Consider the following 26,513-nt stretch of genomic DNA (forward strand, 5'->3'; position numbering starts at 1 on the left):
CGCATATTTACAATTGGTTTACTTATTGTTGTTAATATAGATTTAGTGTTTTGGAATACACATGTGGGTTGTAAGGTAAGCACTGCGATGTTAAGAATATCATTATGACTACTCGAAACGCATACATCGATCAAACAGTCACTCCAGGGCATATCTAAAACTAATTAGACGAATGTTGAATTATAGTTTACTGGCTGTGCCCCGCGGATTCACCCACATCTTAGTACAAGCCTGTACCCTCCTCAATAATTGGACTATTTAATGCAACAATAATATTAAATTCAAACCTAGTTCCTAAGATTAGAGAGTTCAAACGAAGAAAGTTTTCAGCTTTATATAATAAGTATAAACATGTTTAGTGTGTGCTGTGAATTTATGTAAATGTGTATTTTCGAAAATGGATTACAGCCGAATAGAAAGAAGGCTGTTGATGATATCACAAAATTTTACAGGCTCTAGGGGGTAATTAGTTTAGAACCGGTCTTATTTTTGTACTTTCTTTGCGATATATTGCTCAAAAATGCTGAGAAGCTGTTCTATTATGTTTCTGTATTAGAACTCAGTTCTGTAGCCATCGGCAACAGAATGGACATGAATCATTTATTAATTAGGCATTTTGTACGCATCGCATACAACTCATATCTGATTAAATCGTGATTTATAAACGCTCATTTAAAATTTATTAATAATTCATCAACTTTTCTATTCCACACGATCTATCATAACTTATTTGGTTGGGAATACTTTCTTTCAATTACCGAGTTATAAACTTTACTTAATAACGTTTATATTGAGATTTTCTTATTTTATTTATTTTATTTTGTTAATCACTTTATTGTGCTGTCAACATAGCAGAAATAAATACAACAATACTAATGCCAAAACATACAGCGCAGAAGGCCGACTATCACTTACAAGTGATCTCTTCCAGGCAACCAAGCCTACCTCGGTAAAAAGTTAAACTAGTGAAACATAAAAAAATAATACCATAATACACACCATATAACAACACACACAAATATAAGTAAAATTCTTCATTATTAATGATATTTTGACATACATTAATTGGCGGCCAATGCGGTAAATGATATTTTAATGGGTTTATGCAATGCAATTATTACGTAATTGACACTGAAATTCTTCCAACTATTTTCTTCTCCTTATAGATCAATTGAAGGATGTTCTTCCCGTCCTTCAATTGTTTGTTATAGTGTTTATTATTTATATCCATACTATTAATACAAAATCTAGAGAGTATTTGTTTGAACGCGTTTATATAATCTACTGGACTTATTTCAACAATTCTCTCACCTTTGGATACGTACGTGATTCCTGACTGCTAAACGCTATATACATTATACGAAGCCGGGTCTAGACCGCTAGTAAAAATATAAACCCAATATTTTGAATTGGTCCTGGTCTAAAAAATATGCAGCGCAGTGCTATATCTCTTTTAATATATCTATATAATAGATCTGACAGTGCTATGTATGCAGATATGAATGTAGATGCAAATCTCCGTTCGATTCCAAACACACCTTATAATTATCTTTTTACAATTTGCCTTGGAATTTTTCCTTGCAACAAGCATAATTAGATTAATCATTTATGTACAATACGACAAAAGGAATGTAATTCTAACAATATTTCTTTATAAGTTTACATAATCTCTATAGAGTTTTGGCCAAGCATCAGTATACACCACCAACATAGTATTCTGTTCATAAAATCTTAACAAGATAGTAAATAAGTGCTTGTAGATGACAGACAAAGAATTTATTTATAGTAGATGATAAATAACTTATGATTTAAACCAGTCTCATTTCATCTTTCGTCAGAACGGAGATGTTTATCAACTGTTATCAGTTAAATAATTATGTTTTCTGATAATGCAGTCTGTGCTCGAATCACGTAAATGGCACGCGACCAGAACTTACTTAATTATATTTTAACTTCTCATTTATTTAGTGTTTAGTGCTCGATATGGAATTGAATAAGGTAATTTTGTTGTTTATTTATTTGCGTATTTTTGTATGTGTGTATATGCATCAAATAACATTATAATTTATTAATATATGCAAAATAAAACGTGCACAGTGGTATCAAATGGAACAAAACAAATTTGCAAGCATTTACAGTTTTGATATTTTGTTTTGTACCTCTTGGGTTGTAATAAATACAATAGATTTGCTCAAAATTGAATTGCGCTTTTGACCTTTTGAATTGAAAGGAATTTAATAGATTTGGCCAGGTTAGAATTGCTTTTTTGACCTTTTGGATTGCAACATTTTTTGATTATTAAATATTATAATTTTATTGCCTACTATTGGAGCTTATGTCTGATAAAAAATTCATAAGAACCTATGACAGTTGAATACGGAGATTATTATTATATAATTTATTAAATCTGGCAGCAATCCGAGAAGTATAATATACCTAATTTACTTGAAATACGCAGTGTTATCATATGAGCTAATATAATTTTATTATCTCAGTTGTATCTATTTGTATTACTAAGAAACTTCAACAAATAAAATATTTAACATTTCTCTTTATGTACATTGTACAGTATATTGTGAGGTATGGGACAGATGTATTATAAGGTTTGTATATTTGATCAATATATATTACTAGACGCGCCCCTCGGTTTCACCCGCGTATGTCCGTATCCCATAGGAATATCGGGATAAAAAGTTGCCTGTATGTTATTCCAGTTGTCCAGCTATCTACGTACCAAATTTCATTGCAATCGGTTCAGTAGTTTTTGCGTGAAAAAGCAAAAAACACTTACAAACTTTCGTATTTATTATATTAGTAGGATTCTTTGCGAAGATGATGAGGTTCTGTCATCTCGACGATTATTATTTCAATGACATTTTATTGTTAACCCCCATCGGAAATCGAACTTTTATAGTGTGAGGAATAAGACACTTGTACGTAATTTTTGTATAATAATACAAAAGATTCTCAAAGAGACTCATTAAACGTGGGCCCTCATTATACTAAAATGTGTAACATTATTTATGATGTTTAACTATATTTATTTCTTACTAGCTGTATCCCGCGCATTTTCATATGTCGTACGTTATTTTATATAGGTTATGGCCTTCTTCAATGGACTATTCAATACAGAGGAATCACCAAATTCCAACCGATTGCGATAGTTTCTGGGATTATCCTGTTCAAAAAAACAAAAAAACTCTCTTGATTTATCTTAGTATAGATTCCCTTATCATTTATTGATGGTTCTAATTAGCTTATAAATAGTTTGATAGACATTTCAATTACGTTTTTGACGTGACAACGTCTTAAATTAGGTTGCGGCTCGGAGGCACTTATGAAAAAGTGTAACGCCCGGTAACGTTACGATGAGTCACCGAACTATGATCGGTCCGCCGCGCGCGCAGCACTAGAGAATTAGGCGCATTGAATCGGCGCGTGCTTGTGTCTCTGTCTCTGTCTTTTTAGTAAACAAATAATATTTTCTATAGTTAAAATTTGTGCAATTCTTATTTTCATTCAATTCCTTGTTCCTATTGTGCAATTTAATAATATTCATATCAATAAATATTCTACCGAGAAAAAGACGTTGTCACGTAAAATCTTCGCCCGTAAAACCGACTTTACAGGCAACCATTTTTTTTAGTTTATTCATACGAGTAATTTCTGAGCGTTGTATTACGTGTCAACATTCTATTGCTTAAAGGATGTTGTACAATATGAAATAGTAGTAAATGATGTTCCTGTATGCCAGTAGCTACATCAATTTAAATCAGCCGTTTATTTATTCATTTCCCAATGAATTTGTGGAAGATATCGGTTATTTTTTTCAAAAAAATAAGTTTTTTTTTCATTAAAATATGTATCTATCCATATTGTGGCACAAAAAAAAAATTCTGTAATATATTAACATATTGTACATATAATTAATTATATAATTTATTTCAGTATATATAATTATGGTTAGTTTATAAATTAATCCACATTTTTTATTCGCACTCAAATTTTGAGTACTATTTTCTTTTATTTAAAGAATAAAATAAATTTATAAGCAATATACAACACATTTGGGAAAATACAAAAAAAGATAAATCCATAAAGCTTTACCTCTTTATATTATCAATATAGACTCACATTCAAAACCTTCGTCCAAAAGGTTCTTAAATGATAAATATCTCATGTGTAAGCCCCTTTACTACCTTCTCATTGGCCATTACTCGACAAGCTAACAAAAACTTATCATTTGATAGGCTCATAAACATGAAAAAACCTATACATAAAACATTCAAACACACTCATCAATGGAGATTGATTGATACGTAAGAGTTTACTGCCCATAAAGGGAATGAAATATTTCAACAAATAATAGTCTAATGGTTAAAGATTTGGGCAATTACTTTAAACGGGGTCTGAGATCGACTGACAGTAATACTAATTTATGGTATAATCGATGAGTTAAACTGCGTAAAAAATTTAGTTACAGCTTGATTTTGGAGCTGGACAATTATATTAATGAAAAAAATTATATTAATTAGCTTCAACACGAACATACCCGCTGAAAGACTGGCGTGACATAGTAACATGCTACTGTGTTTTGTTCGGTGACTGGGGATAGGCCCATTTCCTTTTCCTTACCGTTCCCAGTCTTTCCCTTTATTCCTCTTGTCAATATTGTCTTAATACCTTCCCAATTTTAAGTCTGCAATCCACATGTAGAGGCGTAAGGTCTGCAATCGACCTTATGCCTCTTCAAATGTTCATGGACAGTGGGCGACCCACCAACTCGATTAATTCATATTTAGAATTCAAATTTCGAATTAGGTACCTCAATTAATTCTCATTGATGATCTTGTTTTTATTATAGCTTAATGAAGAAATACACGAAAGTGATGTGTTAATAAAAGTGAACAATTATGCAGTTTGGACTCCCGAAGAAAAGTCTTGGTGGAGACGAACACCTAACAAGTACAAAACGGTTATATTGCATGATGGTATAAAAATTTCTCTGTATTTAAATCACACGTTTCTAGTGTTAAAAAATTAGTTACTTAGAATAAGCTAATTAGCTTTAATTAAAAATGACGATTGTGCGCTTTTGACCGACGAAAGAAATAGGAGGTAGTCGACGTGCATATTGTTTTTTATAAACGAATATATAGTCTATGTTACTCGTGGATAATGTAGCTTCCGAATGGTGAAAGAATTTTTAAAATCGGTCCAGTAGTTTTTGAGCCTATTCATTACAACCAAACAAACAAAGTTTTCCTCTTTATAATATTAGTGTAGACAAAAAGTTATGCGTACAGCTTTTTACGGAGTTTCTCGATTTTAATGAAAAAAGTTATTGGTTTTCGAGTATTTTGGTTGGTTGACATTGGTCCCATGTAAAAAAACCCCTTAAAGTGGGAAAAAGGCATTTTTTCAGCATTTTTTCAGTATTTTCGAGTATCTTGTTTTTAAAAACTTTTAATGTTAGTGTATCAGATATAGTTATATCTACATAATATTTTTGTCTTTCTTTGTTTTCTATTTATTTTCTACATGTTCAGTTTCAGCGTGTTTTAAGACAGGTGAATTCGCAGCAGTGATTGGACCCAGGTAAACAAAATATATGAATATCATATTTTTCTTCTAACCATATTCAGACCATATTTGTTTCCACTCGAGGGACAGGGACCTCTTTTAAGGGTTCATAGTCCACGACGCTGGCCAAGTGGAAGTTGGCATATGTTACATATCACCGAACTTTAGATTCTTCGATATGCCGATTTCCTCACGATATATTCCTCTGCGTTTTGAGCTGTTTTAGACGCTCGTCCAGTCTTGAACCCATGACTTTTATATTGAAGTCCGAGGTCCAAAATACGACACCTCTGCTCCTATTTTTCTTCTAGTCAACTGTGTAGTACCTAAAAACAAATTAACCACATTAATAATTCTTTTATTTTCTATTCGGGTTTATTTAAGCCATTCTAAACTTCCCCAAATGTTTCAGTGGTGCCGGCAAAACAACGTTTTTAGTTTCCGTGGCTGGCAAGTGTAACCTACCGTCTTCTGGTATAATAACTGTCAACAACGTCAATGTCAACCAGATGCAGCGCGGCGTTGTTGAAATGGTCCCACAGTTTGATGTGTTCATGGAGAGCTTGACTGTGTACGAGCATTTAGTTTTTATGGTGAGCCCAAGTGTTCAATATCATCATATTATTAGGAGAGATAATTGCATAATGTTATTTTAAAATTTATGAAGTAAAGCATTTTACAACGAGAAGTTTAAAATTTAAATTAAATATGGACGATAAATATATTAATTAAACTTTTTATTTCAAAAATCAAACACATGAAATAACGAATAAATTATTAAAAAATATGTTAATAATATATTTAGTCAAGCAAAATACTGTTGGAATTATTTTAATAGATATAGATTTGTTAACCAGTTGATATGGTTTTAGTCATTTATGCAAGATTAATGTTTCAGACAGAAATGAAATTAGGTAGTGTTAAAAAAATACAGAATCGAACCATTTTAAGATCATTGATTCAAGAATTGAAATTGAAGGCACTTGAGAACAATACAATATGCACATTGTCCGGTGGTGAGAGAAGATTATTGTCTCTGGCAACATCTGTAAGTATTCTGAACTGAACTGAACTGGCAAGTTGCTTGCCATAACTATGAAAAAAAAAATTTCAACTGACACTGACGTTTTATAAAACCATTATTTAAATAATCAAAAATCTTAAATAATAATTAAATATGTACTTGCGGACATGTTTTTAATACCAAACAATCTTCCATTTGTATTTAATAATTCTTATACGATATTTTTACGAGTGCTCCTTTGACATATGTCAAGTGTCAACTTGATACAACCTAAAGATACAGATTATGCAAAGTAAAGGACGTCATTTGAATAAAATGTAAAGCATGTGGATTTATTTATTGCTTCAAAACAGATACAGTTCAAAAAGATGACTTAAAGTTTTTATTTCAGTTACTATCTAGTCCTTTGGTCTTGGTATGCGATGAGCCAACCACTGGCCTGGATAGCTACAATGCTTTACTAGTAGTTGGCGTTTTAAAAAAACTGTCAAAAGGCGGGAAGATAGTCATTTGCTCCGTACATCAACCCTCTTCGGATCTATTCAAAGAATTCAACTCTGTGTGTTTGATGTCGGAAGGAAAACTAGTGTTTCATGGTACCCAACGGGAGTGTAAAGAACAATTTGAGAGGTAGGTATAATAATTATTAATGCTATTTGCATTTTTGTTCTATGTTTATCGCGGTAAACGTGTCTTCACTTGCGTATTTAATAATTTCCATCCATTAACGCTTCTGCTAAATATTATACTCTAATAACATTTATAGGTTATGCGAAAGGGACAAACCTATATACAAAGTTAATCCTGCATCCCTGTCTAATAGAATCGCAAACCGTTATTAGTAAAGTAGTGTGGTGTTTGATTGCGTTGTTTTATGCCAATTATGACTTTCAAAGCTAAGGCTTTTTTTTAATTGAAATAAAGAACTTATTTCAGTTATAAGTAACTGAAATAAGTTCTTTATTTCAATTCCCAGTTTAGAGTTCAGTTTCAGTTCGACAGGATATAAAATAATTGTTTTCTCCTCTTACCCTCTTATTGCACTAGAAAATGGTCCACCTTTTATATAGGAGCTGTTTATTCGAATATTGATATTGAAATACGACGCGATGCATAGCAATAAATGTTTCCGCTTTTGTGTTAAGGATATGATAGATGATGTTTTAATGTGATTAATGCGACACATAAATACTTGTGGCAAATGTTTATTAGCGGCACCTTTTTATAAAGGAAAGACATGAATTTTATTAGCATTATTAGGTGCCATCTTTTAAATGATGTTGGCAAAAAATGATATTTTAGCGGAAACACGGCTCGTGACCGGAAAACAAACTAGAAAAAAGCCTATTATGTTAATTATGTTGCTAATTCATTACTATCAACAGATTGAGCAATATATCATTTGAATACATTAATGGAGTGTTGTTTGCACTTTTAAACTCATTTTGATTGTAGCAAGAAAATATTACAATGCGTTTTTATATTTCAGAATGTGTTTGTATTGAATAAGATATTTTGTGGACTAATTATTTTTCTCATACAAAATCACTTATATCTTATTTTTTTACCTTGTCATATAATGTAGCGCAATGTATGGATCTATGTTATAAATAATTAATTATTGAACGAATTATGTTGTCAGGTCTCAAATTCTTTGCACCAAATATCATCCAAATCGGCTCAGTGGTTTGAAGCCGAGACAGATAGACAGACAAACCGACGAATTTATTTCACATTAATAATATTAAAACACGAGTAAGATTTAATAATAATAATAATAATAATAATAATAAACATTTATTGTCAACAGCACAAAAACTCACAAAATAAAAAGATACATATAAAAACCAACGATCTATCCGTTGACAAAAGGGGCCAACTCAGTATCTGGTGCGAATGCTAAAAAATAACCATTCGCACCACTGATTTTCAGTGGCCCCTGATGACATTTGGAGTGCACAATTAGCACAACTTAACTATATACAAAAAGAAAAATAGGTAATACACGATAAATTATACAAACACATTAAAATAACAACCAAAAAATAAAGAAAGAAAATAGTAAAATAACAAAAAAAAGAAAAACAAAAAAAAATTAAATAAAATAAATTACAACAAACCAAAAATGAAATTAAATTAAATGAATATGAACAAACTATATTTAAAAAGAATATACTTTCAGCGCCACCAAGCCCTACGATGATTCTGAAATTAATAGGTGATACCGATATTTATATCTAAAATTTTGTTTGGTATTCGAATTACGCAGTGGCGGTGGAAGATTATTCCAACACTTGGTGGCACTGTATCGGAAACTTCCCTTGAATCCTGCGGAGTGGTGTCTAGGAATCGCAAGTTTTTGAAATGCAGATCTTGTTTGATATTTTTGGGCACTACGTTCACCCATCCAAGCAAGTTTCTTATAGAGGTGATATAGGTAGATTTGGTTCAATCAACAAGGATTTATAGCGTATTTATTTAAATTTAATACACACAACAGATCAAGATCACATTGACATTAGAGATTATATAATTGTTTTTGTGTTCAGATCTCAATCCAAAAAAATGTGTACAAAAATGTGTAAATTAATATTTACATTGCGAAACAGTTAAAAATTTATTATAATTCCTATTATGTTTCAATTTATAATCTTAATAATCTGAATATATCTACATCAATATTGAATAAAGAGGAAAAAAATACATACATATATTTTCAGTATTTCTTACGTATTTCAGGGTAAACCTCAGATGTCCGCTTAATTTCAACCCAGCGGAGTTTTACATTAGAGCTGTATCAAATACCAGCACGTGTGTTAAAGAAATAATGGAAAATAACCGAGACTCTTCGGTTTTCGGTGTAACCGGTTTACCGATGACACTGCCGCAGTTATGCACGTGAGTTTAGTTTATTGTCATAGCTGAAATGTGGAGACCAGTGTTATCATTTAAACTGTTAAGAATCAAATGTAATATTACTTAATGAAAACTATAATTATTTATCATATTAAATTTGGCTAGATAAAGCAAATGAACGACTGCAAAAAATTTATCACCGACGATTTTGTGATCTTTCGTTTTAGCGGTAGCATAAATGTACAATCTCTGATAATTTAAATTGTCTTTCACGGTTCATGAGATACAGTCTGGTGATAGATGAAGAACAAACATACAAACAGAATGATGGACCGTATTCTTAATAATAGGGCAGGACCCTTCGAGCATGAAACTCCAATAAAACGGTCGGATATGATACTTAAACAAGTGCTAATCCTACTATCCTACTAATATTATAAATACAAAAGTTTGTAAGGATGTGTGTGTGTGTGTTTGTTGCTCTTTCACGCAAAAACTGCAGAACCGATTGCGATGAAATTTGGTGCGGAGACAGCTGGACAACTGGAATAACATATAGGCAACTTTTTATCTCGATATTCCTACGGGATGCGGACTTACGTGGGTGAAACCGCGGGGCGCAGCTAGTTATGTTTATATATGAAAGAAACAATTCTCATACTTTTTCAATTATTCTAGATGCCAAAGGAATTGGTTTAAGCAAGTACAATTAATGATTTGGAGGTCCTCCTTATCTTTGAAGAGAGAAGTAAAGAACTACATCTTCCAGCTGTTTATTTGCACGGTGGGTTAAATGGAATTGAATTTATTGTAGCAATTATGAGTTCTTTTACCATTAATCGAAGAAATGAAAGCTCTATGTGTTAAGATTTGTGTCTTATTAAAAAAAAATATTTTTTTGAATGTGGAGGAAGGAAGGTGGAATTCCTCCATCGAAAAAAGGGAGGAGGAGGGAAGGATATATATGCCCATGCAGCGAGAACGTTTTGCTTACCCGATACAGAACCGTGTCGTTACATTAGATAATTGTAAGGATTCATTTTTATTTTTTATTATGCCAGATTAAGCAAAGAAGCAGGTAGGCCACTGGATGTTAAGTGTTCACCACCGCCCATAAATACATACCGTTACCTACATTACTATTATATATTTGGTTAATAATATAAAGGTAATATAAAAGTAGAACGATTATCATTTACCTACATTCAAAATCTGTACGTGCTTTTAAATATTACTATATAAGATACTTTGGACAGTAGACACAGACCTTGATATAAATGAATCTTCATTTTTTTAAGTAGGTTGAATAACAACATTTTTTTATACGAAAAGCATTAGTCGAACATTAGTGTGTTTGCTTAAACCTCTAACTGGTAGCGATATTTATTAGTTCTGTAGAATTTTATAGGCCTGTTTTTATGATAACATAACATTGAATGCCGAGTGGATTAGTCCGTTGAGTTGTTCATAGAGAACTCATTAAATCCTCTTTGAACACAAAATTATACAGGCTATATATTTAATGTGTATTTTTAAATAGAATCGCTTAGTGGATAAAATGTGTCCTTCTATTTAACGTCTCTTACATGAGTCAGCTAAAAATATTCACGAAATATTTGTATGATACAATATGTTAACACAATTTAGTAAAAACCCTCATAACATATGAAAGATGACTCACTTAGGAATTCATAAAAAAATGCTACAACTGTCAGAACAAGGTATATCAATAATTTTTTTTTTACAAAAACGGTCACTATTCCAAACTCTGAAATGGGACAAAAATCACAATATTAGCAGTCTGCATTCCTTACATACTCTTGCGTACGCGCAATTTTCATAATAAGGGGCGCTAAGTATTTGCCTCACTCTTCGCTTATCGCTATAATACATAATATGAAACAAAGTCACTTTCTCTGTCCATATGTCTCTATGTCGCTATGTATGCTTAAATCTTTAAAAGTACGTAACGGATTTCGATGGTTTTTTTTTAAATAGATAGATTTTTAATTAAACTACTTCGCATTTTAACGCAGCACAACGCGGGCAAAAGCTAGAGAAAATATATAGATAAACATGAGTGTAGATATATTATTTTTTACAGCTGATATCCTCAATGATCATAGGAACGTGTTACGTCGGGATATCGGGGACGACGCAGCGTGGGGTCCAAGACATGAGGGGGTTTCTTTGGCTCATGTGCTCGGAGGTCTCCTTCAGTTTGTCCTACGTTGCTTTATACGCTTTTGAATTCGACCTGATTCTGTTCAAGAGGGAGGTCGGCGTGTATACAACCTCTGCTTTCTATGTGTGCAGGTTTTTGACTTTGGTGAGTACTATTTACTAATATTTTGATCGTAGAATATCTGAAACGTTATGGCCCCCGGTTTTACGCGCGAAACTGGACAGATGTCAGTGATTGTTTTTTAATCGTGTTTGTCTGAATAGAAAGAGGTTCCTTTGAAACCTGAAAGGTATTTTAGGGGAGTTGCGTGGAAAATTAAAAAGGTTATAAAAATTGAAAGTCTCTTTATTTAGACAACATACTCTTTCTTATTATATTTATTCTACAATAATGTGTCGGCGCTATATAAATTACTAGAGGAGCTAGTAATTTATTACTCCTTCCCACTCTATAATTACTCTTACTTTTAGACGTCTTGGTGGGCCACCTAAACAAATACTAATAATAAAAAAAAACATTTTTGAACAAAATAAAACAAAAAACTACAGGAAACTTGAACAAGAATTAATTGAATACAGAGAACGTAGCTTCAGAGTTCTAAGTGGGCTTTTTTATTTGAATAACAGGTGCAGATAAGTTGCTAGCGGCTTACCCACACGCTTATCACTGTCAGCCCACATTGTTATAATTTACGATACAGCATGTTCAATTATTATTAAAACGTTGAAGGAAAACATCGTGAGGAAACCGGCATGTCCGAGAATCAAAAGTTCGACGACATGTGACATCTGCCAACCCGCACTTGGCCAGTGTGGTGGATTATGGCCTAAACCATCATAGGAGGTCTGTGTCCCAGCATATTTGGGCTGATGGTAGTGTGTGTATGTTTAATTATACACACAGAAGAACAAACTAATCAGTGAATGTGGTTTAGTTATTGTATCGCTATGAATGTAGGAATATTGAAGCTAGACTTGGCTTTGTCACTTTATTTCTAGAATTTCCACTTGTAGATTTCATAGTGCCGTAGGTTTTAAGAGAATTTAGTACACGAAGTTTTGAGTTTGCCTTTGACTATTTATTTTGTTAATATATATATATATATATATATATATATATATATATATATATATATATATATATATAAAGTACTTCAAATAAATAAAAAATGAAATCTCATTTTAAATATGAAGACAAATTGAACAATAGTGACTTTCAAGATAGTTCTTTACAAAACTGCGATTAAAAATTAGATCTGTAGAACATACTGTATCAGCATTTAGAAGCGGATTTATCTCTTAGACTCAAATCTGTCACTTTTACACTTGATTACTATTTATTAAGAAATCAGTTCGCCGCGAGCAATATTCAAATTATATCGTCATTTTCAGGTGTCACGATGTTTTGGTTTCTTATAGTGCGGACAAAATATACATAAAATAGTGGTCAAAGTATGCTAGAGAGTCGAACTATCCTACTGTCCTACTTCCTACTAATATTATAAATGCGAAAGTTTGTAAGGATGTGTGTGCGTTTGTTGCTCTTTCACACAAAAACTACTGAATCGATTGCAATGAAATTTGGTACGTAGACAGCTGGATAACTAGAATAACATATAGGCAATTTTTTATCCCGACATTCCTACGGGATACGGACTTACGCGGATGAAACCGTGGGGCGCAGCTAGTTAGAGATATTAACGGGAGCGTTCATTTTAGTAATAAAGTGTTAAAAGTACCCATCGAACCTATATGTTCTACAAAAATTGTTTAGGACCTTTGAGGTCAAATTGTATGTTTTCTTTTTATTTTTTCGAAATCATTACTTACCATAATTTTATATTATGTAGGTATAGGGACTTTCGTCACATCATTTCTAACATAAGGACTATTGACTCTGTCTCCGTCATGTATTTCTTTCCGGCCATTTTAATACAAAGGCAATTAAATTAACTAATAAAAGTGACCTTAATTAAACTAGCAAAATAACTAATTACTAGATACTTTTCTACTCTCTAACATACAAAATCTGTTTGTCATTAGGGTCTATGTAATTAAATAGTTGCAATATATTTGCTAGACTTTCTCATCATGATTTGCTATATCAAGCATCCATGCTAGCAATATTGGTTTGACATGTATCATCTATCATATAAACTGACGGCTCCCCATGATGCAATATACCTACCATACCATCAGGCTGCTTGAATATGCATTTTCATTGCAGTTTGATATATAACAGCTATATGTGCTTGAACTTTAAACTTAAGGTCTTAATATGCTTATAATTAATATGCATATGTTAGTAATGCGACAGTCTGGTTGTATGACTGTTTGTTACTCTTCCACGGTTTGAACTGATTTGGATGACATCATTAATAATAACATGAAAAACATATTTTAAAGATTTCCGAAATTCACTATCATCATCAGCCCATATATATTCCCACTGCTGGGACACAGGCCTCCTATGAGGGTTTAGGCCATAATCCACCACGCTGGCCAAGTGCGGGTTGGCAGATGTCACATGTCGTCGAACTTTTTGATTCTTGGACATGCCGGTTTCCTCACGATGTTTTCCTTCACCGTTTTAAGCAGTGGTGATGTTATCCACATGTGCAGATAAATTGAAAAATCAATTTATTTCCTGCACGCTCGCCCGGTCTCGAACCCCGACTTATCGATTTTGAAGTCCGAGGTTCTCACCACTGAGCCACCACTGCTTTTGAGCCACCACTGCTTTATTCACTATGAAATTCACTATGTGGTAAGTGAATTATTTGGGAATTGAACCTAAAGTCTGTTAATTTTGCATCATCTTACTTACTTACTTTTGTTGCATCGATTGTTAGTGTATTATAAGGATCACAGATAATATAATTCTATACTAGTCATCATCATCATCATCATCAGCCCATATATATTCCCACTGCTGGGACACAGGCCTCCTATGAGAGTTAAAAAGGGTGAAGGAAAACATCGTGAGGAAACCGGCATGTCCAAGAATCAAAAGTTCGACGACATGTGACATCTGCCAACCCGCACTTGGCCAGCGTGGTGGATTGTACCTGAACCCTATACTAGTATGAAATCTATTTAACAAACTTCATAAATCATAGGTAATTTGCGACTCAACCTCGATTATTTTGATTAGATAGTGATTTTCGATATTCTTTGCTTAAGGTATTCGCAATAGCCCCGTTATTTGGAGCTGCCTTTATATGATTTTCGCGTGAGCGTTACAACCAGTAAATGCACACTAAATTTTATATAACCTACTAGCTGCGCCTCGCGGTTTCACCCGCGTAAGTCGCGTAAGTCCGCGGGATACGGATCCCGTAGGAATATCGGGATAAAAAGTTACCTATATGTTATTCCAGTTGTTCAGCTGTCTACGTGCCAAATTTCATTGCAATCGATTCAGTAGTTTTTGCGTGAAAGAGCAACAAACATACACACATTCGCATTTAAAATATTAGTAGGAAGTAGGATAGGATTAGTAGGATGAGGGGATTTAACACGATAACTTAAAATGTTTGAATATGAACGTGAGGAGTATGCATAGAATTTATGTAATATAACCTTTATTCATAGTTTATTTTATTTATATATAAACAAATAGCTTATAAAGTTTCTCCTATCAAATTGTATTTAATGAAGGTAATGTTGCTACCTAATAAGTGCTTGGATATTGGATAAGTCAGAGCCTGGTGTAGTTATTTCCGTGACTACACCATTAGCAAAGCAATTTATTAGTGCGGTAGTGCGAATGGCGTCTTAAAAGCACTTCTATGTATTTTGTACAGAACTGTACAATCATTTATTTCCATTTTAGTTCTGTTTGCTGGCTTAGTTGCACAAGGAGCATGTTTCGATTTGTTTTCAAATTTAGAATGTAGCTATTTTTTTTTCTTTAAACGATGAATTATGTTCGATTTTTAAATTCTCAATGTAAAGGTGATGAATGAATACTTAAAATGAAATTGGACTTTAATAGGGTGAATGAATATATAACGATTTCGTTTCATTTTTTTTCATTACATATTTGATTGATTATTTTTAGAGAGTTATGGGTTTTTACTTAAGAAAATGCTATATACAATTTAAGTGCCTCCAAAATATGACAAACACAATGACATACATACTATAAAATCGCTCTATTGCGACCTGATAGAAAAACGAAGAAAAAATGTAAAAATAATTTTAACATGTGTTTGAATTTCCGATTTGGCTAATAAAATGCAACCGTCTGGCCCTTTCGCTTAGCATGTAAATGGATAAAAGTTCTAAGCATTATGTGCTCCACAGATGCCAAGATGCCTAGTGTGGCCAGTTGCTTACGTCATAATAGCGACGCTCGCGGTCGAACTGCCGGATCACATTTTGACAGCTGTCAAATTCGCCGCTTCTCTCATAATAACAGCCATTGCATCTACCGCTTATGGTAAGTGAAATAGTCAGCTAACCATCTTACTCTATGATAACATCTCGCCGTGAGAAAATGAAGTTAATTTTATTTTCTTTTTGAAGATCATAGTTTAGGTATTCATAAGTTTATAAATATTATAAAGCTGATGACTTTGTTTGTTTGTTTTGTTGAATGCGCTAATATTATAAACTACTTGCTGAAATTGAAATTTTCTATTTGTGTTGGATGTTGAATTTATCGAGAAGGGCTATAGGAAAATATCACGTTACGACCGATAGGAACAGATAAAAAAGATCATAGCTACTAAAGCGGGAAAGAACATTTAAGGCCAGATGAATTTGTATAAATCTAGTCATGTTCATGAAATTGTTATATTATTATCTTTAGTTTAGCCGCAACACAGAATTACAAAAAGGTACATTATGTACAAACTCCTAGTTTTTACGCATGTTTCTTACGACTTCCAATTTTATTTTAATCATGTCTACAGCTTAATTGAACGTCGTCTAAAATAGATTATTTCGCTTTCAAATTATAATATCTGAACCGAAGTCTTATTAAAATAACTTCAATATTTAAATTGGTTCCACGAACTTTTCATATTCACGTAAAGAAAAACTGATGTATCACCAATTTGATTTTATTTAAACAAATAATGCTACAAAAAAACTGAATGAAATTAGAAGAAATTCAATTGCTTAAGTAGGATCTACACAGCCGCATGATCGAGTTTTGGCTTTAAAACTGTCCATTAATCAATTGAATTTATTGTTATAGAAATGCTATATTTTATCAGCTGTTAGGAGTGAAATGTTCCAGGTCTCGGTATGGGCGCTTTATTCACTTCCACTGGTGTTATGGGTGACGTCATGCCTTGTGCCGATCTTCCATTGTTCATAATGTCAGGAGCATTTCTACGATTATCATCATTACCTATTTGGCTGTATCCTCTGAAGTATTTCTCCCATTTCTACTACGGTATGGACGCCATAAGCAACATTTATTGGAGGCAAATAGATTCGATTGGTAAGCTTATTATTTAATTGAGCGTAAATGTATATATAGAGTGACGTTTTGTGTATTTAACAAAATAAAAATTGTATTTGTTAGTACGAACCTTCAAAGGATATTTATGGGTAAGTTTTAAAATACTTAAATGATTAAAAGGATATGTTTACGAATAAACCGTGCGTACATAATAATGGATTGATTTCCTTGTGCTTAAAAAATCAAGCTTTTTATATATTTTCGCAATAATAGACAAACAAAAATGCGTTATGACACGGTAATACTATTTAATGATCGTGGTTATGAACAAGCGACCTTAAATTTACTGAAGCAATAATATTAAGATATACGGTGTCAAATTTATTACATAATACAAATTAAAATATTATACATATAAGAAATTTATTATATATAGCTTGCAAATTACTACACAATTTCAAATACTTAGAATGCAGCCTGAACTTATGAAGTTCTATAGCCAACCTGTTCTATCAAATGTTTCAAACGCATATCTAATAAAAAGCCATAAATTATATCTTAACAACCATTAATGAAAATTTTTCCTCAATAAATAATATCGAACACACTCGATAAATCATTGGAGATAAAATACGCGCCTACAATGTGACATAATACCACTAAATAGATGCATTTTAATGGGCAGCTTTTGTAACACAAAGGCAAATTTAAAGAAACCCACAAGCCTGTCGTCGGCATAGATGGATAGATAAGTTGAAATTTGTGGAACGTATTAAATTGGACGATCTGAGAATGTGAGTTTAGAACCGGTTCTCACGGTGTAATTTCGTTACCGTAGTTGCTTTTTTGCTGCCGATTGTCTTGGTGTATAAATAGATATGTCTGAGTTCCGGACGTTACCTTGGACTTGATAGCTCAGTTCACTTTTTGTACACTCTTTTGTTGTGTAAGCGGCAGCGGATATACGTGACGATAAATAGATGGATGCGTGTTTGTTTTTGGTTATTCCATATATTGAAACACGATATTTCTTGTTGATTTTATATAATTGATGTTTTCATTTAATTATTTCATTGACAGCCGTGAGTTGTGTAGCAACGGAAAAGGCAATGTAACAATGTAAATGACATGATATTAAAATTACTATGCAAATTATATTTTAAAGTTACTAGATCTATGAACGACGTTATTTACATGTATAAATTAACTGCTCGAAATGACAAAGATTGCCCCGTTTTATACATGTTTTTTTTTTGTTCACATTCTTTCGACGTACCACGCCCACTTATTTTGACCTATAAAGTATTCTAATGAAATAGATAAAAAATATCCAAGTCACATTAACATTATTCGAATCCGGCGCTGGAATGTTGTAAATAAATGAATATTTGTTTTAACCAACAGCAGAAACAGGGCGATGAATCATGCTTTACAGTTCATTAAACTTGGGGGTGGAATTAAACTATTTCACAATTGTTACACAACTATTTTTTATTCAAAGTAATCACATGATTACATAAGGCGATGTTTGAACAACTTGCATGGTTTTATTAACTCTTATAGCTATAAAGCTATAATGAAATCTCATACGTGATATTTAAAGTTTTTGCTTGCTTGTGTGTTTTTTCAACTACGTTAGTCATTGTATGTGAGTAAATTACTAAAATACTTTGAATTTAGTTTATTTTCAATAATAGTTTGTATAGGTTTTTAGATCGTAATTTTTTTAATCTTAGTATCGAACCTAAAACTCAATTGTTAAATAGTGCAGTGAGGTTCGACAGTTATCTTGCGCATAAACCGAATCAATAACAATTTAGATTCTCTAGAGTATCTAGGTAATGTAAATTTTGTTTATATAGTTGTATTTAAAAAAATAAAATTATCTCTTACAGCTGTATATCTCTTAGTATGGATTTAATAACAAGCTTTATAAGTATTTAATGGTTCAAGAAATCACTGTAATTTAAACAATGGACCCTTGGGTATTATTACTAAATCATTTCTTGAATTCACGAGCTAAAATGTATCACATACGTATATGTCCTCATCTTACATCTCAGGTACCATGCAATTGACGTCTATACGCAAATTTATGATTTCACAAATAATAAAATTTACTATGTTAAAATACAGTGTAATAAAAATTTGCTATTTTCAAAGGTTTGCTTAACTATGATTCATCTTTACTTCATAGGACAGTTTGACTACTTATTTTGCTCAGGTTTCTTTCAATCAAATACAAATACTGGTTGGGAAATTTACGTAATTGACAATTAAATTCCAAATTGAAGAGCCAAATCTTAATAGTGTCTGTTATCTCAATTTTTTATGATGAATTCCTAGAAGTTCCTAATTGCTGATCTATAGAGATTAGTATTCATACAACAACAAAACATTCTTGTATAGAAAAAAAGACATTCGCAAATGTTGTCGCACACAATGTTGGTTTGCGGATTTGTTCGTATGTGAGTGACCGATACGATAAAACGCCTGTGTATATAGTTAATTTATGTTAGATATTAATTCCAGATTGCCCAGCTAACTCCACCTCCACTTGTTACGAAAATGGTATGTCTGTGCTGGTGGAAAATGGATATTCTGAAGACTTCATATTCGAAGATTACATGGGTTTTCTGTTCGTCACAGTCGTATGGAGTTTAGTAGGTTTTTACGGACTCAAAAGGGAAGAAATTAAAGGCTACGCGTATTGAAACAGCTTTTTATTTATAAAAGTATAAATACAATATAAAATTGTATAGAAAATCACATAGAAATTGAGTATAATTATTTATAGACATGGAAATTATGACACATTTTGTACACAAGTATAAAAAAGGAAAATAAATATAACTAACCTCACCCATATAATATATATTTGCCTACGAGTTAACAAATCGTGATACTTAGTGATTTTGTTGCATTGTCATTACTTCTAACTAGAATTTACAGCGCGGACAGTTAGTAAATTATAGTTAAATTATACAGTACTTATCCTTTCTATTACTGGCGTCTGTAATGTTAATAACATAATTATTTAATTCAAAATAATCATAACGTAATTTTTACCGCAAAAAGTTACCAGATATTTTGAAGGCCCCAATGGGATTAAACATTAATTCGATAATTATGTCATTTATTTTATTCAATATATATTAATTACAAATGTATAATAAATTATTGTATAATTGGTTAAACGTTCACAGACACTGATATTCGCTCAGCGTATTATAAAATTTTTACATAAAAAATTAATAATAAGCATCAATAGACGGGCGTGCCCTTGCTTCTTCTGACGACCATAACGAATGCGATGATATGACACGTGAGGTACATGATGCCCAAACATACGCAGTTCCTCCAAAAGTGTTCTTCGGAATAGCCGAATCTCTTGAGGACCTCGGAGCCTGTCTTTAGGCAAGGTATGCCAGGAACGTTGACGCACTTGATTTCCGTAATCGTGTTCCATTGCAGGATCGAAACGGTTTCGGTGCCGTAGTAGAAGCAAGAGAAGTAGTGCACCCACGAGAGGTACTTGCTGACGCTGGTCAGGTTGAGGTAGATGCCGGAGAACATGATGCCGACCAGGTCGAAAGGTACCGCGAAGAGAGCGGCCGTCTCCAGTTTGTCGAACGTTGCGGAGAGGAAGGAACCTGTAATTAGTGTTTTGTCGTTTAGTTGAATATGTAGTGGTGGCTCAGTGGTCAGGACCTTGGACTTGAATAAAAAAGTGGGGTTTTTGAGAACGGACAGGTGTGAAAGAAATGAATAACTGCTTTAATAAAAAAATAATAATTGTAGGATTATTTTTAGAATGTATTCGTGCACAATACGGTGCCAATGACGGGAAATCCTATATTTCTGCAATTCTTGTAAGCTTCTCATTCTATAGTCTATATACGTGTTAGGTACCTACTCATAATATAAAATAACAATAACGAAAAAAACAGAAATAGATCATATATTCAAGTAACACAAAACGTTCAAATAAACAAAGCTTAAAATACACGAATAGTTTAATACTATTACAGAATTCGTAATGAGCGACGATATTTATGTAAATACAGATAATATAAATACAAAAGAAACTGTTTATTGCGGAAACTTGTTTGAAGCGACACGATGATCCATATCACGTACATTAATATTGCATTTTTTCTTTGCAGTCGATGAATTAACAAACGTGGAAGCTTAGGAATTATAAATTTAAACTTCCATATTTCATAAAAACGTGTGTTATTAATTTTATATATTTTCTGTGGTTTTTTGTCATTGGTAACATAAGATAAATTATATATTTTATGAAACAAGTTTTCTAGTATCGCCTATGGTACGTGTGGTATGTTGTCAAAATGACACAAGAAGCACAAATCGTCCTGTCATGTTTTTTTTATCTGTAATGAATTCTTTGCCTCTTTTCCATAACTCGATTTTTTTGCGTACGTTACTTTTATTTTACAATAATTTTAGAATTAAAAAAAACACACAGATCTGACATATGAAGCATGAATCAAAGTATTGTTCCAAAAGTTTCAAATCTCAGATTTGAATAAAAAGTTTCTTACATTGTAATTTGTTTTTTACAATTTTTTTCGATCCATGAATAAGATATTTTAGTTTTTACAGTGTAGATTAAATAAATACAAATCATTTATTTAGCAAAAGACGTGACGTATTTCTCTGTATATATACCTAATGTGTATATAAATCACATACTAAAAATTTATTTCTTCTCCTTAAGTTAGCAAATCAGCAAAAGAAAGAAAAAAAAGATAACACCTGTGAAATAGCGTTGTAGATACATTATTCAATTTGAATGTTGTATTTTGACCTCTTAATGATTCAACCCAAAAACTATAGATTACGGTACTTATGACACGAGGTATATGTTAATATTAATGGACCTCAACGTAATTCCATAGATAACTTAGATGCCTTGTTAGATACAAATGCATATTTTAAGCGAAAAATACTTATAGTTAAGTTCATAGAAATTATTTTTTTTAATTAATTTTGTATTAGAATTAAATTCCGAAGGTCAATAGGTTTACACACAATATTCAACATAATAAAAAAATATCACAATAAAAATGCATTCGATTAGATACGCGAATGTAAAATTTTCTATTTGTCAGTAATTAAATCGCTCTACACTCAAAATACTAACAATTAGCAAATAAAAATTAGTTTGCTGCACATGCAAGGATTGTATCCATCAACAAACGACATCAATCACTCACTATAATTGTTAAATTATTGCCGATTATAATTCATCACGCTATCTAGGTACACGTTTATTAAACGTCTACATGATTTAACGACATGGCAACACAGAAAACTGTTCGTCATTAATTTATTGTGTAATCTACACGAAGGATTACCTTAAAATTGGAGCTACGAGTTTTGCAGTCATAAACAAATTAACCTACATCAATACACATGAATATAAATTAATTAAAACCTTGCCTCTTATCTCCAAAGCTTAGCCTTCCTATATCTACTATTAATTTAATTTACTAAGGTTATCGTTACAATTGCATTGTGACAAAACTTATTAATTATCTTCCTTCTAATAAAAAGTTTATTTGAAAAAGGAACATCCCACATAGGCTTGCATTCAATAAAACACTTCAAACGAAACATCCACACTTCAAGACTTCGCTGCGAGTAGTTTTTGTGAACACGTTCGTTTATATACGGTGCTCTCGGAACCCATGTTATTTGTGACAACTGGTTATGTCAAAGCCATTAATTAGCCACATTTTGAGCTTGTTTAAGGGAATTCGCCGTTGTATCGAGTTCACTTTCACAATGCGATCCAGTAACGGTACCTTTCCAAATTTTACCGGAACTTCTCATGTGTTCAATCGAATTACTATGGTAATTGGGTCAATATCAATTGGTTTAAATATACATATATTTAGGATAAAAAATATGTGGTTATTAAAAATTGTGTGCGATATGCATCTTCATTTTTAACAGTTGAACTGTGATCACAGATAGTATAAGTGTTGACAGTTAAAAAAACGTTTCTTTCATTTTTTTGTGAAAAATTTCTAGACGATACGTGTTTTATTTTTTTCTATTACCACTTTAAATGTGTATGCATTACTTCTCTGTTTTATAACAAAATATATTTTCCTCAGGCAATTATGATTTATGTATTAGCGATTTTAAAAGTATTTTAAGTGACGTGATAGCTGGTGCGTTAAATCACGCGTTGTGAGACAGATAGCGTGCGCACGAATCATACCTTCATACTCTTAAACGATTTCATTGATATCTCGAATCAGTTTTTCATATTAATTTTCAATAACCATTTATAACGATTTCATGTAATATAACCAATTAGATATTAATCCTCTGTTTACTTGCAATTCTTAGGAACTTATAAGTATCGATTATCTTCAGTTTATTTACTCGACATTATTGCATCTTATAACTGTTGCAGTTACAAAGAGTTTGTATGATATGCTTGAAGGTATGTACATATTTCTATCGTCACGTTTTATATTTGTTAATTGTATTGAATAAATAACTATTAGGCATTTGGACAGACATTTTCACAATTCTTGGCCATCAACTTTAAATTTAGTTTTTAAATATCGAACCTAATCCTACCTATCCAATGTATTATCCAATTTAAATACTGTTAGGATAGGAGCTTTTGGAATTGCGTTACGACAGAATTTGTACTAACCACTTTAAAATGCCATTTGCCATATTAGATCGCTTCATAACAAAAGGGCGTATGCTTATTATATATAAACCTAGATAAAAGTCATTTATTTCGCACTGCGGACATTTGTAATTATAATGGCGGGATATTATGAAAAATCACCCTATTTATTTCTTGATGAATGTCAAATTTTAAACTCGACTGTTTAAAAAGTGGGTTGGTATTTTCAAACTTTAACTGCTGAATTTCTTCACTTGCAATATTTAAAACTATCTTTGAATTATATGAGTATGTTACCCGAGTAATTATTTTAATAATATGGCGCTATCATTGTTGTCATTACTTGCAATATTTGAGGACAAACATTTAAATATAACATTTAGTTTGCACGCAAATAGAACATTCTGTGCAATTCATTTATATTTAGAACATAATTATTTATTATTATTAAAACAATATTGCTCTGTATTACCGTACTATAAATACGACACAGATAATACTTAATGCATATTACTACTCTTTGTGGCTAGTCTAGACTTTATATGTGCATTTACAATTTATTGTGTAATATAACTATCAATTAAAATAACAGCAGAATCTATGCAATTTATTCTTAATTAATATTAAGCACTTTATTATCAAAACGTATTCGTGATATAATTCTACAAAAGATTGTACCATTAATTAAATCAGTTCTGAAAATGTGTACAAAAAAAGCTTCGTTTTTCTTCTTTGTAATATTCCAGATACAAGTCAAATAAAGATTTATTTTCCCTCCAAATGTTGTGCAAGACATGACAACACACGATTTTCGAAATATATATTTAAAATAACATAATAACCCTAATTTAATATTACTGCTCTATTCGTTAACGTAATTTAGTTCTTATTAAGTATACCTATTTTATAATGTATACTAATATGTACTAATTTAATTGCTTGTTTGCATTGAATATATTCCAAAACTAAGGGACCGGTTTAATCCAGGAACGCTTTTTAACCAGAAAGCTAGATTGTTATGGATTAGATTTTAGTCTTTTTTAACCCGGGTCAACACGAGCGGACATCGTTTAATATATGTATACATGTTTTTTTTTTAAATTACAATTAATTTATTTCATTAATGGTAATCGTAATATATATCTAAGACAATTTCACTGCTGATCCATAAACTTTTTTAATTAGGCAAAACTTTAGTTAGCTATCTTTAGTGAAGTAAACACCTATGGATGCGTATATTTCAACTTTATAGATTAAACCGGTTTTCATGGCATTCTGCCTACTTCGTAACCGTTTGGTCCATCTTTTGTTGTTTTTTTTTTTATAGCCTGCCCTTACGTATATTATTTTACCGCCATTACGCATTCAATCAATGCATTTTATTAATATTGAACATCACAAGAACTCATGTCATAAACAAATTTCTAATTCAATTTACAAATAAAACAAAACCGATCTAATAAACCTTCTAATTTTACTACAGTGCTTTATAGAAAGTGAAAAACTTATTTTTGCAGTGCTAAAATGATCGTATTGTGAAAGATGCTGTTCTGAGTGCATTATCAATACATTGTATGTGCGTTAAGCAATACTAATTATATGATTTATGAATATTAGTCTGACATTGCATTTACTAGCGAATCTACAGGAAGGAATACAAAGGTAATCAAACAAAAACACAAAAGCATACTTTTATTATAAAACAGTGTGTAGAAATTATTAACATGCCATTTTAAATTCGTTTATTCATCAACATACAAACTTAACCTATGAACGATGCTCTTATTGACAATTAACAAAAAATAGAGGTTCTGAGTATTATCGAATACTTTAAAACTAGTAAACGGGCGTTCCTTTGCTCCTCTTAACGACCATAAGGAAAGCTATAGTGTGAGCCAAGCAGTACATGGTAGCCAAACTGGCGCAGTTCCTCCAGAAATGCTCTTCAGCGAAGCCGAATTTCCTTAGTACATCCGGACCAGTCTTGATGCAGGGCACACCCTTAATATTCACGCAGTTGATGGTTTCAATCGAGTCCCATTGAATGATAGATATGGATTCGACGCCGTAATAAAAGCCGGAGACGAATTTAAGCCAAGAGAAGTACGGCGACACGCTAGCCAGATTCAAGTAAATTCCAGAAAACATGGTCCCAATTAGATCGAACGGTACGGAAACGAGCGCAGCTGTCTCCATCCTGTCGAACACGGCCGATAGGAATGAACCTGTGAAGGGATAGATTTGTAGGTGCATTACATGGAAGAGGTCCTTAGATTCACAGCTGCAATCTCACGATTGCTAAAGCCAATCAATGTTTACGTTTTTTTCTTTGGTCTATAAATAGTATATGCGTGATGCTGCCACAGAACTATTCTATATACGGTCAGATTTAGAATACAAAACCAACTTTAGTTCTTGGGCGCTAAGTATACTAAAAGAGATTACAATAAAAGGTAGGTAATCTTTTAATTTAGCGATATTCAACAAATTTTGACTGTGAATCATAGGTTTAGTGAAAACTATATAATCGTGAGCATTGCGAAGCGTGCAGTTGTAGTGTACAATATGGACAATTGCGGAAGGCATGACACGTGATGAAGTGAATGATTAGCAAGTATAAACGTTTTAAAAGTAAAGAACGTATCATGTAATGCTATATATACAATTGCATATTTTTAATGATCAGAATTCACGTTGCAGCATAATGAAATTATTACTAGAAAGAAAAATGAAGATCTTTTGTTGTTTAATAATGATAAATTAATGTAATT

At 32.0% G+C, this 26,513-nt stretch overlaps 2 protein-coding genes across 3 annotated transcripts in view; one reads left to right on the top strand and one right to left on the bottom strand.

Annotated features, from left to right (window-relative positions):
- The first annotated feature begins 1,983 nt into the window (after positions 1-1,983).
- On the top strand, positions 1,984-19,830 carry LOC119829390 (protein scarlet-like). Its single transcript, XM_038351861.1, has 11 exons — positions 1,984-1,998; positions 4,865-4,965; positions 5,996-6,176; positions 6,482-6,631; positions 6,999-7,237; positions 9,347-9,467; positions 10,110-10,247; positions 11,568-11,792; positions 15,956-16,091; positions 16,896-17,102; positions 19,596-19,830. Exons 1-11 carry the CDS (start codon positions 1,984-1,986, stop codon positions 19,775-19,777), a joined length of 1,695 nt encoding a protein of 564 aa, XP_038207789.1. The 3' UTR covers positions 19,778-19,830.
- Positions 19,831-19,949: 119 nt separating this feature from the next.
- LOC119829429 (protein scarlet-like) overlaps positions 19,950-26,513 on the bottom strand; it is a 55,765-nt gene continuing 49,201 nt past the window's right edge. Inside the window, exon 12 of one of the 2 annotated variants that reach the window (XM_038351915.1) lies at positions 19,950-20,716. In XM_038351915.1, coding sequence (XP_038207843.1) covers positions 20,328-20,716 — 389 coding nt within the window. In that variant the 3' untranslated portion in view covers positions 19,950-20,327. Of the gene's footprint in view, positions 20,717-25,426; positions 25,968-26,513 lie in introns of those variants that run through there. The other variant, XM_038351916.1, reaches the window with a different exon arrangement.

The sequence above is a fragment of the Zerene cesonia genome, chromosome 10, assembly GCF_012273895.1.
Source record: "Zerene cesonia ecotype Mississippi chromosome 10, Zerene_cesonia_1.1, whole genome shotgun sequence".
NCBI lineage: Eukaryota > Metazoa > Arthropoda > Insecta > Lepidoptera > Pieridae > Zerene > Zerene cesonia.

Coding starts and splice junctions, on each gene's coding strand:
- LOC119829390 (XM_038351861.1), top strand. Junction 9,468..10,109: donor GAGACTCTTCGGTTTTCGGT/GTAACCGGTTTA, acceptor TATATATGAAAG/AAACAATTCTCATACTTTTT. Junction 10,248..11,567: donor TCCAGCTGTTTATTTGCACG/GTGGGTTAAATG, acceptor TATTTTTTACAG/CTGATATCCTCAATGATCAT.